The 17,470-nt window shown below is 48.7% G+C and overlaps 1 protein-coding gene across 1 annotated transcript in view; it reads left to right on the top strand.

Annotated features, from left to right (window-relative positions):
• UBR4 (ubiquitin protein ligase E3 component n-recognin 4) overlaps nt 1-17,470 on the top strand; it is a 110,555-nt gene that overhangs the window by 37,350 nt on the left and 55,735 nt on the right. The window contains exons 29-48 of the mRNA XM_004679358.2: nt 1,422-1,523; nt 2,327-2,427; nt 2,674-2,872; nt 3,209-3,397; nt 3,747-3,810; nt 4,839-5,030; nt 5,576-5,646; nt 5,734-5,881; nt 6,339-6,566; nt 7,090-7,260; nt 8,552-8,734; nt 9,536-9,694; nt 10,289-10,441; nt 10,872-11,099; nt 11,361-11,518; nt 12,695-12,866; nt 13,108-13,309; nt 14,167-14,330; nt 14,870-15,086; nt 15,946-16,162. Coding sequence (XP_004679415.1) covers nt 1,422-1,523; nt 2,327-2,427; nt 2,674-2,872; nt 3,209-3,397; nt 3,747-3,810; nt 4,839-5,030; nt 5,576-5,646; nt 5,734-5,881; nt 6,339-6,566; nt 7,090-7,260; nt 8,552-8,734; nt 9,536-9,694; nt 10,289-10,441; nt 10,872-11,099; nt 11,361-11,518; nt 12,695-12,866; nt 13,108-13,309; nt 14,167-14,330; nt 14,870-15,086; nt 15,946-16,162 — 3,318 coding nt within the window. The remainder of the gene's footprint in view (nt 1-1,421; nt 1,524-2,326; nt 2,428-2,673; nt 2,873-3,208; nt 3,398-3,746; nt 3,811-4,838; nt 5,031-5,575; nt 5,647-5,733; nt 5,882-6,338; nt 6,567-7,089; nt 7,261-8,551; nt 8,735-9,535; nt 9,695-10,288; nt 10,442-10,871; nt 11,100-11,360; nt 11,519-12,694; nt 12,867-13,107; nt 13,310-14,166; nt 14,331-14,869; nt 15,087-15,945; nt 16,163-17,470) is intronic.

Below are 17,470 nucleotides of genomic sequence, written 5' to 3'. Positions count from 1 at the left end.
TCAGGTTTCTGTCATTTGCTACTAGCCACGGATCCCAACAGGTGAGCCTACTGAGGAGAGGCGACCAGTCAGGTTTCTGTCATTTGCTACTAGCCGTGAGCTGGGCCTATTTCTTAGGTCAATTATGAATAACTTAGAGTTATGCTCTTAACAGGTAGTTCTGCACTTGCATGCAGTAAGTGTTCTTGTGGGCCTGCATGCAGAGTTATCAGGAATCTTCTTGTGACTGTTTTTTAGGAATAAATGTTATAAGACTGAAATGTTCAGATCTGGAAACTTTAAATAACTCGACATATATATTAAGTACTCTACTAGATGTGATACAGTGTACAGAGGAAGTTGGTAAAGTTAGTTTCTAATATTTTGTAATCGTGGTTCCTTGTGGATCGTCTATGGTCTAGACTAGGGCGGGCCCACTGCAGCGTTTGACCTTGGTAATTTTGGCCATCTTGATACAGGGGAGGCATCAACAATTGAGTTATGGAGGAATTTTTCTCTGACAGGTGAACCGTATTTCATTTTATTCATTGAATATATTCTTGAATGTGCCTTGACAGGACTCAGTCGTTGACTTACAGTTCACCCACTTGTAGTTGATAATTATAAAGGTTTAAGTGTTGGAACTTCCTGGTGGTTGTTGTTGAATACAGGTTTTCATCAGGGGCTCCTTTTTTACTTTTTTGTCATGTCTTATCCCTCCTCTTTAAAGCTGATATGGGAATTTAACAAATTTAGTTCTGTAGAAATGATTTGTCTGAAGAACTCAATCCTCCTTTCTCTGCCCCGCAAATAAACACTGGCAGAATCAGGTTTAGGCCTTTTTCTTCAGAAACTTTAATTTTCTAGCAGAGTGGGCAGCACGATAAAGTTGAAGTGCTGTTAATTAGACAGTCTTGAAATAATAGCAGTGATTATTTGGATTCTTAGCCACTGACTACCCATTATTTCAGATTTTAAGAATTTATTTTAAAGTAGAAGCTTAATTCATCAAACATTTATTGAGTACTTTGTTAAGCTTGGACAAAATAAAAATTGAACATTGCCTGTAAGGTTTAGCTATAAACAAACTTTGGATTAAAAAACTGCAAAGGTTAGGGGGACATTGAAACAGACCTTATTTCTTTTTTTAAGATTTATTTATACATACAGAACTGAGGTACAGCCAGAGGTGCAGGGGTGGTGAGAGGATTCACCAGAGACAGAGTGGGGAGCAGAACAAGTCCACTGACAAAGTACATTACTGAGGGGAACAGTGAGCGGGTCAGGAGAGGTTTGTTGTGCCATGTGGACCACATCTGGGGCGGGGATTGAACTCATGCGGAAGTGGCCTCAGCCTCTTAGTGCTGTGCTTTAACCCACTGTGCCACCAGAGAGGGCCCAGACCTTATTTCTAGTAGTTACTTTTTTCTTTTGCTCTTCAGTGGACTAGATGAATCAATCTTAGAGGAATGTCTTCAGTATTTGGAAAAGCAGCTGGAAAGCAGCCAGGCTCGTAAAGCTATGGAGGAATTTTTCTCGGACAGGTGAGCCCTGCTTCATTTTGTTAACAGGGTAGCCCAGAGTGAAATTGGGGTACCTGTCTGTGGGTCCTCACCCACACGCTTAAAATTTAATGGTTCTGCAGACACACAAAAAAAGGGTAATGGGTTTATTTACAAAGAGGAGAAAGGAAAAGGAACAACCCAGTGAAAGAGAGGGATACAAAGTAACTGGAATATCTTACCAGCTTGGCACACTTGGAACTCTAGTCACAAACTAACTGTTAGCACCCAGTCATGTGGTCCCAAGAGCCGTTTCTGAGCGAGAGAGCCGTTACCACTTCAGAGCGACAGTTGAAAACCCGTTCTCTATTTATCCCCCAAAGTCCCAGAATGCCTGCCTAGCTCCGCCCTTGGATCCTCACAGTTCTCTCCCTGGTACTGCTGGGAGTTGTAGTTTCCAATCACTGGAGTAGGGGGTGGAAGCCAGAAAATTGGAGTAGGGGGTGGAGTCCACAAAACTCTGCAGAGTTCCTTTAGGACATCCTTCCCCTTAACAATTTGATCCATTGAATAGTTTCTTGAAAGCAACTAACTATGCATGTTGAATCTGGTGTTCTTCCTCAGGGCGCACTTAAGACCTGCTTAGGTGTTTGTGCCTTGTTAGGACTTAGGTTAGTTGGTGATTAGAAACTATTGATGAGGGGACTGATTTCATGAATACCTTTCTTTTTGTTGACTAGCGAATAACCAGTTCCTCTAGAGGTGATGAGATTTTGAGCAGAAGTGGATGCTTTTTATGTGAGGCCTAATATGATTCTCCCATTTCCCCCCCTCCTGCCTCCCAGTGGAGAACTTGTGCAGATCATGATGGCAACAGCCAATGAGAACCTCTCTGCTAAATTCTGTAACCGAGTTTTGAAATTCTTCACCAAACTCTTCCAGCTGAGTGAGTGACAGCTTTTAGTAATCTTCTTATGGGAACTTTGATGTCCAGCTAACACTGTGTGCATCCTCTGCCCACGTATAACTGCTGTGTGAAAACGCTAACAAGTGGAGAGAATCCCTCCAAGGAAGTTGGGAAGGAAGTTGAAAATGTGCTTGATGGCTTCCCCATTCCCGGCCCACAATTTGCACCTGCCTTCCTCTCCTTTGGTCCACCTTTACTGACCATAGTCTCTTGGTCTGTCCCTAGCTGAGAAGAGCCCTAACCCGAGCCTTCTGCATCTCTGTGGCTCTCTGGCACAGCTGGCTTGTGTAGAGCCCGTGCGTCTTCAGGCCTGGCTCACGCGCATGACCACCTCACCCCCCAAAGATTCCGATCAGCTGGATATGATTCAGGAGAACCGACAGCTGTTGCAGTCGTTGACGACATACATTGTTCGGGAAAACAGGTAGAACAGCTGCTTTCATGTGTTAGCCCTAGCAGTCCCAGAAATTGAGAGCACCTGGGGCTGTCTTTCCTTTAAGAGTCAGTCTTTGGCATTTTCAGCAATTCCCTGCTCCTCTTGCTAGATTCTGATGTTTTCCATAGAAAACGTTTGCAAAGACTTGACCTATTGGTTGCAACATGGATGAATGTTTTGTGCTGCAGTAGCCCTGGTTCAAACAAAACAGCATGTTTTTAGTGTTTAATAGGAGCCTTCTCTTTCTTGCTCTCACAAGGTTAGCAGTACAGAGACTCAGGTTCCTGTTGATCACTTCCCACCTTGCTGTTTCTTTTCTACCAGCCAAGTTGGAGAAGGCGTATGTGCTGTGCTTCTGGGCACCCTAATCCCCATGGCAACAGAGATGCTGGCCAACGGTGATGGGACTGGGTTCCCTGAACTCATGGTTGTGATGGCTACCCTGGCCAGCGCAGGTCAAGGCGCTGGCCATCTTCAGCTTCATAATGCTGCTGTGGACTGGCTGAGTAGATGGTAAGATGATGAACTTAAAAGGCCCCATGTGTAGGTACTGCATGAGTCTTCGTCACTCAGCATGTGTCTAAAGGTTACTTGAGTATTTTCACTGATTATGGAAGGAGTAGCCAACACCCCTATTCCCTAGACTTAATCTTCGTTATTATAGGATTCCCGTAGGGAAGTGTACCAAGGTTTAAGTGATGAGACTTGAGCAACACAAACCTCTGATTAGCTCTTAGTTTTATAGGAATGCCTTTACTTTATATTTTTCACAAATTGATATGAGGTTCATGAAGTTGCTTCCTTTTTTATTCTGGAGATGATTTTGTGTCTCCCGCCCCTCTGTTTTTTTCCTTTGGGACAGCAAGAAATACCTGTCACAGAAGAATGTGGTTGAAAAGCTGAACGCCAACGTAATGCATGGAAAGGTAAGACAAATGGAGAGTGAACAATTGTCTTTGGGGCAAGGTGCAGGTCTTCCTTCACGTTGGCTTCTGTCCCTGGCTTCACTCAGGTGGATAAGGTCTGTGATGTCAGAGACCCAGAAGTCTAATTTATTGCTCACTGCATGCTCTCAGGCCTTTCTGGGTATATGAAGAGTTAGGAAGGACATGTTTGGTAAACAGCCAACAGAACCCTTAAGACAGCGACTTCCTGCTATTCTGAGGTGCTGGTGCATGGTGGAACATTGCCCCCTCCTGCAGTGGATCTCTGCGTGGTGAGAAGGTATCGCCGGCCACTTTTGCAGCTCCAGTACTCAGGCTGAATTGTTTATTAGCTGAAGGTTCAAGACGCTATGCTGGCAAGGATTTAAAATGACTGAAATCTCGAAATCTTATATTTTCTCCACCTTCCCAGCTAATGACTGACACAGGTGGCTAAAGGCACATGGCAGACCTGTGACCTACCTCAGTACTGTTCACTTCTCCACCTTTCTTGCTAATTTTGATCTTCTCAGCACTGCACTGCCATAGCACAGTGTGAAGGAATTTAGGAGTCTGAGGCTTTGATACCAGACTGTTTTTGTTTTTTAGGCGTGAACTACCTGTGCAGCTTGCTGGAAATTTTGTGTCACTTAATAAAGTCTTTCCTTGGTAACGATTAGGAAATGTTAATGAGAGTCTACTCATACTTTTAATTAGTTTCTTTCCTTGAATGATCTTTGTTTCCATCTTTATTTTCCTGATTTTGGTTTTAGTCAATTGTAGAAGATTTGTGAAGAGTATTTTTCATGCTTTGAATGCATTCATACATACATACTCAGTGAAATTCTCTGACCAGCAACACATGGTCATAGTGCTAAAAGCTGGGGAAAAGGACACTAAAGCATGTTGCTTTCTTTTCTGCTCTTAGGCCTCTCCTGTGGTCTTGAGTTTTATCGGGAACAGTTTAAAGAGCTACGGTTTGTATAGTCAGATAGGGAGAACTGAAGTTCCCTGGCGGTCTTTTCTTACAGCATGTGGTCGTCTTGGAGTGCACGTGCCATATTATGTCTTACTTGGCTGATGTCACCAATGCCTTGAGCCAGAGTAATGGTCAAGGTCCAAGTCACCTCTCGGTGGATGGGGAAGAGCGGGCCATTGAGGTGGACTCAGACTGGGTGGAGGAGCTGGCAGTGGAGGAGGAAGACTCACAGGCCGAGGACTCAGTGAGTATAGCAAGTGCCTACGTGGACACCAGCTGACAGGCCCTGTAGAGTTCATGTCATCAGGCCTTTGCTCGCTCTTGTAGCCCTGTGAGCTTTGAAACTCTTCTGGGTCTTTGTTGTTTTCTCCCACCTTACGTGACTGACACCAGACTGATTTTCCAGGCCTGCAGGGCAAATTGCAGCTGGCTAGTCTCGTGGAGGACTGTTTAATAAGCATATATGCTTTTTCCATCCATACCTGCTATTCCTCCAGTTTTAGCATCCCAGATGGGGTTTTAGGCATGAGTTCTTTTTGATGGTGGTGACCTCATTTGTAGAAGATCCGTGAGATTTTTTTTCCTTACCCACAAAATCCCAAGGTCTTGCCTGAAATTATAGCAGACTTAGAGCCTGCAAGCTGTTCCCACTGGGAACTGGATTGAACACTCAGTCAATCCTGAGTGTCTCTTAACTCTGCATAGTTGTTGTTGAAGCAGGAGTGTTTTTTTGTGGGTGTCTATGTGGAAGGATTTATTTCTGATTAAAAGGGCTTCTTATCTCTGAAGGATGAAGATTCTCTTTGCAATAAACTGTGCACTTTTACCATCACTCAGAAGGAATTTATGAACCAGCATTGGTAAGTCTCTCTTCCTTCAGGTAAGAGTTTGTTGGGCCTTGATTGTTGGGACTTCTGGGCTCATTTGCTGGTTCTTGGTCTTTGCAGGTACCACTGTCACACCTGCAAAATGGTTGATGGGGTGGGCGTGTGCACAGTCTGTGCCAAGGTGTGCCACAAGGATCATGAAATCTCCTATGCCAAGTATGGGTCCTTCTTCTGTGACTGTGGAGCCAAGGAAGATGGTAGCTGCTTGGTGAGTGGTTGGGGCATTTGCTGTGCTGTGTAAAGGGTGGCTGGCTAGTAACACGAAAGTTTAGCCGAACTGGAAAATTCTGACATCACCTTCACGGTGGCTTGGGTGTAGGAGTAAGTTGTGGTTCTCTCACTGATCCGCTGTGCAACCATAGCGTGCACACTTCTTTTAGAGTATTGGGACTTGCAGGCATGTTGGAGACCTTGGCTGGTTTTGCCCAAGACCTCCCATCAGTGTTCCCATCAGTGTTCAGATGCTTTAGTGCAGATCTGTTGCTGTGAATGGGTGAAGAATTAGATGTCAGGTGAATACTGTAAGATCAGAATTCAGGCTTTTGAATATCAGTTAAATGCTCAGTCACTTTTTCCTTTGGTCAGATGCCCCTCTACAGTCTTAGGCAGCATTTCATGTGTGCTTGTGGCAAGACCTTGGAGCCTCTTGACCTTTCCATCCCTAGGCGCTGGTAAAGCGGACTCCTAGCAGCGGCATGAGCTCCGCCTTGAAGGAGTCAGCGTTTCAAAGTGAACCCAGGCTTTCAGAGAGTTTGGTGCGTCACACGAGCACGTCCCCTGCTGACAAGGCCAAAGTCACCATCAGTGACGGGAAGGCTGCTGACGAGGAGAAGCCCAAGAAGAGCAGCCTGTGCCGGACAGTGGAGGGCTGCCGGGAAGAACTGCAGAACCAGGTGGGGCTCTGACGGTGCCGGCTATGTGTAGCGTAGGGCCTGCGGGTGGGCTCATGAGCAGACCGTGCAGGGGCGCTCCGGCAGTTCTAGTGGTGGGACTCGGGGTCTCCTTTCTCTGAGTTTGCCCGCTGACGGTGTGCACAACGCAGTGTGTGTTGTCACTGCCTTGGGGCGGGTTATGACTGAGGAGTGTGGGTGGGGTTTGTGGAGGGTAAATAATTGTATAGTAATCTCATACCCCCTTTATTGGCCAGGAGTTTTCATCTAAAACTCAGAAAATTATGTGATCGTTTTTCTCAGTTTTCCCAAGAGTATTACATACTAAATTCACTTCTTGATGTGTGGCAGAAAAGTTAACTGACTGTACTTGGTGTGTGCATTTGAATAGTAGGGTGTTACGGGGAGGACGGATGATGGGTAATGAGAAAGCTGAATTCTGTTAAGAATTATTCTGGCAAGATTATGATGAATATGACCATTTTTGTCTCCCCCCCCCCAACTTGTGTATTTGGGTTTTTCTCAGGCCAATTTCTCCTTCGCTCCTCTCGTGTTAGACATGCTCAATTTCCTCATGGATGCCATTCAGACCAACTTTCAACAGGCTTCAGCTGTGGGGAGCAGCAGCCGGGCTCAGCAAGCCCTCCGCGAGCTGCATACAGTGGAGAAGGTGGTTGAGATGACAGACCAGCTGATGGTGAGTGCCAGAGACCCGACTTGGGGTGTGTGTAGGGACTGGCACGTTTTCCACAACCCCAGAGGGCACCGGGCACTGTCTCCTGAACCGTCATTCTGAACTCCAGAACTTGCCGTCTCAGCTCTCAAGACATTTAGTGTAAAAATTGGCATGTGAGGTGTGTCTTCAAAAGACGGGAAATCTAAGGGCCGTCGTACCCACAGGGGGAACGTCCTTTCGGGTTTAACTATGTATAACTATATGAGCCACCCAGATGTGAGGAAGTCTGTGTCTGGGCATCTTAATAGACATTTCTTTCTTATATGAAATTAGCTCTTCGTGTATCTTTTCCCTAAGGTTCACCTGACTTTCAGAAGCTAATGTTTATCTTCTTTTGCTGTAGCCCTTTTGGTCATGTGCCTTGAGCTCTTCCTGTGACGTGGCTTACAGTTGTGAGCCAGGGCTACTCAGCACGGGGCTGGGGCTGCTGGCATGGTCCACCCGCCCTGTGAGCAGCGTAGCAAGGGGAGGGACAGAGTCTGTCACTTCTGAAAGGGAGTGGCAACTAAATCTCATGGTTGCTTCTGAGAGGAAATATTCACTTGGAAACACATACTCTGGTATTTTGTTAAAAATCAGTCACAGTTTTAGAGCAGTGGATTTAGACTTAGATAATAAAGATGAAGCTAAAAAGTATTGGGGTGGCATTTGGTGATCTGTAGAGCTGCTGCCTAAATTTTTCAGTAGATAAGTGAAAAAAAAATCACCTATCATGCCATCTTTTTTTTTTTTTTTAAAGATTTATTTATTCATACAGAATTGGAGTACAGGCCAGAGATGCAGAGGGTGAGAGGATTCACCAAGGACAGAGTGGGGAGCAGAACAAAAAGATCGACGAAGTACACTGCTGAGGGGAGCAGTGGGCGGGTCAGGAGAGGTCTGCCACGCCATGTGGATCTCCTCCGGGGCAGGCGGGGATCGAACTCATGTGGAAGTGGCTTAAGCTTCTTAGTGCTGTGCTTTGACCCGCTGCGCCACCAGGGAGGGCCCTCATGCCATCGTTTTTATGAAAATAATAGCTTTCCATTAAAAAGAATACAACAGTTTTTGTTAAATTTAGCTTTATGACACACGTACTACATAACTCTGATTTGACTGCCAGTAACTTTGATCAGTTACCTCACAGTCCGCAGCGTTGCCAGGGCTCATTGATTTTGAATGACTGAATTGCACTTTGTCTCAGTCATGCAAGTCAATTGTGCCCCCTTGACCATCTCGCCTTACTTCTGCCTGCTCTGCTTCTCCTTGTCAGGTTCCCACCTTAGGCTCTCAAGAAGGTGCTTTTGAAAACGTTCGGATGAACTACAGTGGAGACCAGGGCCAGACTATTCGGCAGCTCATCAGCGCCCATGTTCTCAGACGGGTGGCAATGTGTGTGCTCTCCTCACCCCACGGGCGCCGCCAGCATTTGGCTGTCAGCCACGAGAAGGGCAAGGTGGGTCCTCCAGTCACTTCGTGCGCATTTCAGGTTGTGCTTATCTTAAGGACTCAGCAGAGCAGCCGCATGAGGGCTCTCAGGCTGGCCCTGTGGGCAAGTCTGTTGGATTCCAGGCGTGTTTCAAAGACTGAGTATGAGCTTTCCACCTTGAGCTCTGTGTTATGGAATCAGATGTCAACAGGGTGGTTCGAATTAGTACACTCTTGCTATAAACACACATTCCAGGGAGCAGCAACCTAAGACTGGCAAGGTTCGGGGTCTTGCCCATTGTGGTCACTCTGGGAGGCACAAGCTGAAAGCAAGCATGGAGACAGGGCTTCCTCCCCTCAACCCTCTAAGGACACAGGACAGCTTTGTATGTCACCTTACAGACCTAGTGAAGGTGGAAGGGTGTAGTTACCTCACCATCCTCTTCTGCATTCTGGCTTCATCGGCATTAAAGTTGTTGTGACCTCATCTCAAGTGAAAAACAAACTAGAGAGATGAATTGTCTTTAAAACAGCTCTAGGAGAATGATTTCATAGGCAACCAGAGACTAGGACACACTTCACACTATTTTTATAAAGTGATGACACAAAGAGTAACTGGTTTCATTACTGATCTGTTTTTTTCCTCTCTGGAGAAAGGACTTTGTTTTGGCCAGGAGTAAATCTAGGATTTTCATAGGAAATTTATCTATAACAATAAAAAAAGCCGCTGTGTTCCACTCCCCTTTCTGAATGAGCTTTGGTTACTCCTCTGTGTGCCCCGAGAGGACAATAAAGGGTTAAGTGCAAACCAGTCCTTGTTCCTTTGTAGATCACTGTCCTGCAACTCTCCGCACTCCTGAAGCAAGCAGATTCCAGCAAAAGGAAGTTGACTCTGACCCGCTTGGCGTCTGCCCCGGTCCCCTTTACTGTGTTGAGCCTCACTGGAAATCCTTGCAAGGAGGACTACCTTGCTGTTTGTGGGCTGAAGGTAACCATCAGATGCCGGTTTGATCACCTTGAGTTGTGGATCCAGGCTTTAGTTACTCCCCTCTTCTCAGGGAAACACCACTTTTACTTAGTCACTGTTAGAGTAAAACAAAAGCCACTGGAATGCAAAAGAAATCTCTCGGAATTTCTTTCAGCTGTTCCAGATTTTGACTGGAAATAATCTGTATGTATTCTTGAAGTCTGGTTATGTGACTAGATAGTCTGAAATGAAGGCATAGGCAGAGAACATTAGGGAAGGGAGGAAAACATTAGGACTTGAAGTGAGTTAGCCTACTTCTGAATAATTTTTTTAAAGATTTTTATTTATGCATACAGAAATGGGGTACAAGCCAGAGGCTCAGGGGCAGAGAGAGTCATCACCAGAGACAGAGTGGGGAGCAGAACAGGCAGATTAATGAAGTACACTGCTGAGAGGAGCAGCTGGCAAGACAGGAGAGGTCTGCCGCGCCCTGTGGGTCACCTCCAGGGCGGGGATCGAACTCACACTGTAGCTTGCAGTGTTCCATCCTTACCCGTTGCACCACCAGGGAGGCCCATCTGGATAATTTTTGACTGCTTCTTGACTTGTGTCCAGGACTGCCACGTGCTGACCTTCAGCAGCTCAGGCTCAGTTTCGGATCACTTGGTGTTGCATCCTCAGTTGGCAACAGGGAACTTCATCATCAAAGCTGTGTGGCTACCTGGTTCACAGACTGAATTAGCAATTGTCACTGCAGACTTTGTCAAGGTACAATCCCATTCTTCGAAATAGTGCTTGGTGATTTTACTACTAAATTCAGAATTCGCTCCATTATGTGTTTGCTTCACCTAGAAATTAAATAAGAGGTCCCAGCATTTGTTACCTTTTGTTAGGTTTCTGCACAGGCTTTGTGTGTTGGCAGTATGAAGTTGATTCTGGCCTGCCCCGGGGGCCAAGGACACAGCTGTTCCTGTACTTGTTACAGAAACTCCTAGCTGTGTATCTCGCGCCTGTTCGACAGGAATGAGTAGTAGTTCGCTGCTTGTTCCTAACATGTAGGTGCTTCTTGTTTGGGGATGAATGCCTAGTGCGCCCCAGGTGATGAGTGCCCAAGAGGCACCAGGCGCAGCTCTTTGGATTTGCCAGGGTGTTTGGGGGGTAGAGGTGAAAGGGATTGCCCTTATTTTGTCTTCTGCAGATTTATGACCTATCTGTAGATGCCTTGAGTCCAACCTTCTACTTCCTCCTGCCAAGCTCTAAGATAAGAGATGTTACCTTCCTCTTCAATGAGGAAGGAAAGAATATCATCGTCATAATGTCTTCCGCGGGGTACATTTACACGCAGCTCATGGAGGAGGCCAGCAGTGCTCAGCAAGGCCCTTTCTATGTCACCAATGTCCTAGAAATCAATCACGAGGACTTGAAGGTGAGATGTGTTGCTGTTCCCTTCTCCAGATTTACGTAGTTCAGCAACTCCTCTGTGCCTTGATCTTTCTCCCAGGAGCAGAAACATGTCCTTTGGGGACAAATTGGTTTAAATTGAAATTCCTTTATTAAGACTTAACCACAGGTTTCCCGTCTCATGCGTAGAGCATGGGAGCACATCATCATGGTCTCAGATGGATAACTTGCAAAGCTAAGCTGGAAGCAACATGAGAATGTATTGCGAATGTTCTTCGTCCCACAGGACAGTAACAGTCAGGTGGCAGGCGGTGGCGTGTCTGTGTACTACTCTCATGTGCTGCAGCTGCTGTTCTTCAGCTATTCTCAGGGCAGGTCATTTGCCGCCACCATCAGCAGGACGACTCTGGAGGTGCTGCAGCTCTTCTCCATTAACATCAAAAGGTGGGTCTGAGCCCTCACGTTCACCCTCACAGCGCCCCCTGCAGAGGTCTCTACCCCGCACCCAGGAGCTGGTGTCTCGTGTGAACCTGGTGAAACTGCTCTTCTCCGGTGGTGGTCTCCCTTCCCTGCTAGGTGTCGCAATCAAGCAGTGTCCAGTGTTGGCAGGATGGGCTGCTCGCATGGGTCGGCGTCCTGCCTGCCACCCAGGGCGACTTCAGACTGTCTCCAAGAGGTTTTGGGACCCACGGCCACTCAGAGACAAAGCCATATATCATGGCAGCAAACCTGAGTTTTGAGACGCATTCTTAAATCTCCACTACAGTGCTTTTTGAGATTCCCTCAGGAGGGCTTACGAGTAAGAAACTCGGCGTCAGTAGTGGTGAGGTTGGGGAAAAGAGGGCTCCTGCTAGGTTTCTGGATAAAAGAGGTATATCAAGCTAGGAGGGCTTATTTAGGGAGGAGGAAGAAGAGGTTTTGGGTCTCCCCATCTTTCTTACCTACTTTTTTTTTTTTTTTTTTTTAAAGATTTATTTATTCATACATACTGGGGTACAGGCCAGAGATGCAGAGGGTGAGAGGACTCACCAGAGACAGAGTAGGGAGCAGAACAGGCAGATGATCAAAGTACACTGCTGAGGGGAGCAGCGGGCGGGCCAGGAGAGGTCTGCCGCACCATGTGGTCACCTCCAGGGCAGGCGGGGATCGAACTCATGCGGAAGTGGCTTAAGCTTCTTAGTGCTGTGCTTTAACCCGCTGCACCACCAGGGAGGGCCTCTTACCTACTTTTAAGGAGCCATGATAGCGCTTTCTCTCTGGCCTCTTTTGTAGATCACTCAGTTTGAGATGAGATAACATGGACACCATTCGTGTGTGCCTCGGATGTTCTTGGAGGCATTCGTAGGTCCTCAGCCTTAGGCAGCTCCAGTGCGCCGGGCGTCGGGCGTCGGCAGCCTTCCAGCACATGGCACTCCCTGTCCCACCTGATGGGGAACTCGGAGTGCAGATGCCGAGCGAGGGCTTTTCGCATGGGGGCGGTGTGAGCGTACAGGCATGGCAAGGGGTGAAGCTCCTGTGTGATTTGGCTCTCTGGAGAGTGTGAAGATGGCTTCTAGGTCAAGAAAGAACCAGCGGAATGTAACTGAGGCCTGAACTGTGCCTGGTTTTGCCTATTTGCAGTTCCAACGGTGGCAGTAAGACATCTCCTGCCCTGTGCCAGTGGTCTGAGGTGATGAACCACCCTGGCTTGGTGTGTTGTGTCCAGCAAACTACCGGTGTGCCTCTGGTAGTCATGGTGAAACCAGACACTTTCCTCATCCAGGAGATCAAGACTCTTCCTGCTAAGGCTAAGGTCAGTGTCAGAGTCCGCGTCACTTGGCTGCGAGCCCACTCTTTTGTTGTTTGTGTATTATGTCACTTTTCCCAGTTCTCTCCGCGGAGGTCTGTGAAAGAATGTCCGTCTGTTTTCTCCTGGGTGCCTTTTCTTGCCGCCCTTATGCACATTCCCCAGCAGCAGCTGCTGCTCTGCCTCTTGCGACAGGTTCTGCTTTGCAGGTGCCGGAGTGAGTGGCTCTCTCTATCCCTCCTCCTAGATCCAAGACATGGTCGCCATTAGGCACACAGCCTGCAATGAGCAGCAGCGGACAACGATGATCTTGCTGTGTGAGGACGGCAGCCTGCGCATCTACATGGCCAACGTGGAGAGCACTTCCTACTGGCTCCAGCCGTCCCTGCAGCCCAGCAGTGTCATCAGCATCATGAAGCCGGTTCGAAAGCGCAAAACAGCTACCATCAGTGAGGCCCCTCTTCAATAGGCTTGTGGGGAGGGCGCGGCAGTCCTCTCATGGGGACGCAGAATAGGTGGCCATAAATCTCTGTGGAGAAGCAGCCGCTGGCTGGCTGTGTGTCTTTAAAGGGAGAGATGAAATAGCTAATTCCCCAGGAGCAGAGTCAAGGTTTTCGGGTCCCCACGTTCCCTGTGACTGCCGGAGACACTGCACAGGTGGCCAGCACCTGGCTGCACTCAGCCCAGCAGTTCGCAGGGGCCTAGTAAGAAGGCTTGCTGGGTCTGATGTTTGAGAGCCTTTTCTCTGGGTTTAGGGGCAGTGACTGGCCTGGTGGGAGGTGGCCGATGGAACAGACTGAGGGGGAGATTCCTTTGTTGACTACTTTTCAAGAAGTAGGGACTAGCCATTGGCAGTCTCTAAGCTGGGAGTCCAGCTACTGACCAGTAGAGGACATCGTAGGGGGCGACAGTGGCATTTAGGAGTGAGTTAACTGGCTTGGCAGAGACCACTGCAGGGGTCATCACATTGCTTCAGTTCACTCTAGAGACTGTTTGAAGTGTTGGAGCGGCTCATCCTCCTGCAAAGTAGTTTTTGTTGCTTGCTGTGGTCAGCTTGCTATGAGAGAGCGTCTCGTTATTGACTGTAGCCGGTTCTGGCCGCACTTCCTTTGCCAGGTCATGCTGTGGCTCGGGATAGGGACTCTTAGGTAGCTGACCTCTGCGGATGCAGTCGCTGTTATCCGGAGTTTGCCTGGAAAGTCTCTCGGCGTGTGCGAGTGTGGGCTTAGCTGGGGAGGGGTCTTCAGCTGTGGTGTCGCGACCACTCGTAACCCGTGCTCTGGCATTCTGGTGCTGCTCTCCACAGCCACCCGCACATCTAGCCAGGTGACCTTTCCCATTGACTTCTTCGAGCACAACCAGCAGCTGACAGACGTGGAGTTTGGTGGCAATGACCTCCTGCAGGTCTACAATGCACAACAGATAAAGCACCGACTGAACTCCACGGGCATGTACGTGGCCAACACCAAGGTGAGGACTCCCGGCCGGGTTCAGCCCCAGGTACCAGGACCCCACGGCGTGGTTCCAGAACCGTCTCCTTTCAAGTGTAGGTATAAGGGGCATAGTCACAGTCGCTGGCCCTTGGTTTTGGTTGAATGGCCGCTGAAAGGAAGTGACTATTCTAATTCCCAGGCAGAAGGGCTCCTGTCCCAACATTACCTGGTTATTGCGAGGGCAGCAGGAGGGGTTATGCTTGCGAGAAGAAAGCCTGAAATTGAATAGTGTCTACTCCCTGCCTGTTTCTCCAAACTTGGGAGTGAGGCCGTCATGGGGGGGGGTGGGAGTGGTTAAAATGAAAACGTTTTGTACAGTTGAGATGAAAAAATGCACAAAATGAGGAATGCTGTAAAAAATTAATAAAAAAATATTTTTAAGGGCTACTTTTTAGTGATTTAAAGTTCAGAAACAAAATCAAAGTTAACTAAAAGAAAAGAAAAAAGGTTTTGTCCGGGGTCACAGTTGAGAGGGAGGGTTAAGAATGCCAATGTGTGCGCCTTTCTTCCCGCCAGCCCGGGGGCTTCACCATCGAGATCACTAACAACAGCAGCACGATGGTGATGACAGGCATGCGGATTCAGACTGGGACACAGGCCATCGAGCGGGCACCCTCGTACATTGAGATCTTCGGCAGAACAATGCAGCTTAACTTGAGTCGCTCCCGCTGGTTTGACTTCCCCTTCACCCGAGAGGAAGCCCTGCAGGCCGATAAGAAGCTGAATCTCTTCAGTGAGTCTCCACCCGGGCGCAGATGTGTCCCCCAGGGTGATGACTTGGGGGTTCCTCGGTTTTCTCCAGTGCCCTTGAGACCCTCTGCCCCGCCCCCAGCTCCATGGTCTCTGCCCTTGTGACATGTCAAGCTTCATTTGACATGTAAAGGAAGCCAGGGATAGGAGGCCTGATGACAGAGATGCTGCCCAGTGGCCACCTCTGTAGGGTTGTGCCTGCTCAGGGCTGCCTGACTGTTCAGGCAGAGGAGGGGCAAGGTCAGAAGCCGCCCCAGGGCCTTCTTAAAACCTGCCGAGAGCCTGGGCAGTCACTGTGAAATGCTCAGCACCACCTTGACCTTGCTGTGGGGCGGGGGGGCACCTCAGACCCTCAAAGTACCAACCCTGAGCCATTCACGGGGTTGGCATCTGCAGAGAAAGATGAGATGAAGATGAAAACAGAACGGAAGGGAAGACCTTCCCCTAGAATTTCAAGATTGGGTCCTCAGCTACAACACCAGCTTGAGCATCTGCTCTCTCCCAGTCGTGCTGCTGTTAGTGTGGGTAACACCTCTGCTTGGCCACGCCTGGGGATGGCGATGTGTGGCAGCACTTGGAGCTCCAGAGCACCTCCGTGGTGGTATTGAGGGGCTTGTCTGAGTAGGAGACTCCCTGGGTTTGGCTCAGAAAGCTGCCGCACACATGCAGCCTGACTCTGTGGTGATGTAAGTGCCGCTGGAGGCCCAGGACACACGTCCCTCTGTGGCTGTAAGAGCCAGGTGATGTGCTGCTTAGCCCTGACTAGTGGTCTACACTTTGGAGGCAGTGGGGTTAGCTTTTTCCAGGACATACTTCCTAATGGTGTCTCTTGCTTATTGCAGTTGGGGCATCCGTGGATCCAGCAGGAGTCACCATGATTGATGCTGTAAAAATTTACGGCAAGACTAAGGAGCAGTTCGGCTGGCCTGATGAGCCCCCAGAAGAATTTCCTTCTGCCTCCGTCAGCAACATCTGCCCTTCAAACTTGAACCAGAGCAATGGCACGGGAGACAGTGACTCCGCTGCCCCCACTACCACTAGTGGAACTGTCCTGGAGAGGTACCGGCGCTGGCAGGGCTTGGCTTCAGTTCTCGCCGGTTTTCACTGACCCTGCAGAGCCTATGTCTTGACAGTCAAGCTTCAGTACCTGTCCCAAGTCCAGCGTGTGATTTTCAAGTTGCTACACAATTTGCGCTCAGTCAGTGTCTCCTGAGTTTGCTAACAGAACCCGAAAGTGCACTCAGCTGCCTGACTCCAGGGTCTTCCTGGGGGCTCCCGTGCCTTCTCTTACTGCTCGGGTACCCTGTGGAGTAGCCAGAGGCTGCTGACTAGAAGATGCTCAAGCTGGTGTTGTAGCTGAGGACCCAATCTTGAAATTCTAGGGGAAGGTCTTCCCTTCCGTTCTGTTTTCATCTTCATCTCATCTTTCTCTGCAGCGGCTACTACATACGTGGTATTAACATTGCTGGCCAGGGGCTGTCTGCTGCATCCTGTAGCAGAGTTCAGTCTCCTGAGGGCGCCCTCCAGTGGCCTTAAGCATTGCGCTTGGCTTCTTTGTGCTAGGGAGCTGCTGGTTTGCCATTGACAGATGAAGTAACTCAAATGTAAGATGTTGAGTTTCTTACATCGTCAGCCCTAAGAATAGCCTGGCTCGGCTATCAGTGCCGCTCGCCAGCAGCCTCAACGCCCCCTTCTCTCTTTTTCTCTCTCTTCCCCCTACTTTACTCTTATATTGTTTGCTTAGGATGTGTTTCCAGGTTTTTCTGAGCTTCACATTTGTTTCCTTTTTTTTTCCTTTGCTTCTCCCCCAAGTTCTGAAACTGAGTCCCTAACCAAGCTGGACCGGTTAGTATGCCCTCTTTCTTTTCTCTGCACGAGTGAGTGTGTGTCAGAGAGTCGTGTAATCCATGGCGTGGCTTTGCGTTGCTCCTGCTTCTGTGGGCGAGTCCTGCTTCTTTCCGTCTGGTCACTGCATGGGCGCAGAGCTACCCCTTGCGAAGTGGAGTCTGTAGGGGCTGAACGAGCACTGGGTGGTGGCTGCTTCAGTCCCGGCTTAGCTTTCTCGTCCTTACCCATCCCTCTCTGCTCCCTCTACCGTGGACAAGAAGGGGTGCGGGGTGGTGGAGCAGCTGAACAGCCTCTCTAAAGAGCCCTTGGAGAGCGTGTCCTGCCCAGCTTGTTATATGCCTCCATTCCCTCGTCCCTGGTCTTCATCACCTTCCTCTGTCCCTTGACCTTTTCCTCTCCAGACACTTTCTCAGTGCTTTCCCTTTGGGGCCACAGTACCAGCCGTCGGGACGTTGCTCTTATTACTGTGTCACATGAAGCTTCCGGGAGCAAGCCCTGGGTTCAGCAGTTGGGCTTCCT

Source organism: Condylura cristata, unplaced genomic scaffold (assembly GCF_000260355.1).
Source record: "Condylura cristata isolate star-nosed mole 26May11 unplaced genomic scaffold, ConCri1.0 scaffold00008, whole genome shotgun sequence".
Taxonomy (NCBI): domain Eukaryota; kingdom Metazoa; phylum Chordata; class Mammalia; order Eulipotyphla; family Talpidae; genus Condylura; species Condylura cristata.
Note: the sequence above shows the minus strand (reverse complement) of the source record. Positions and strands in the feature narration are given on the sequence as shown.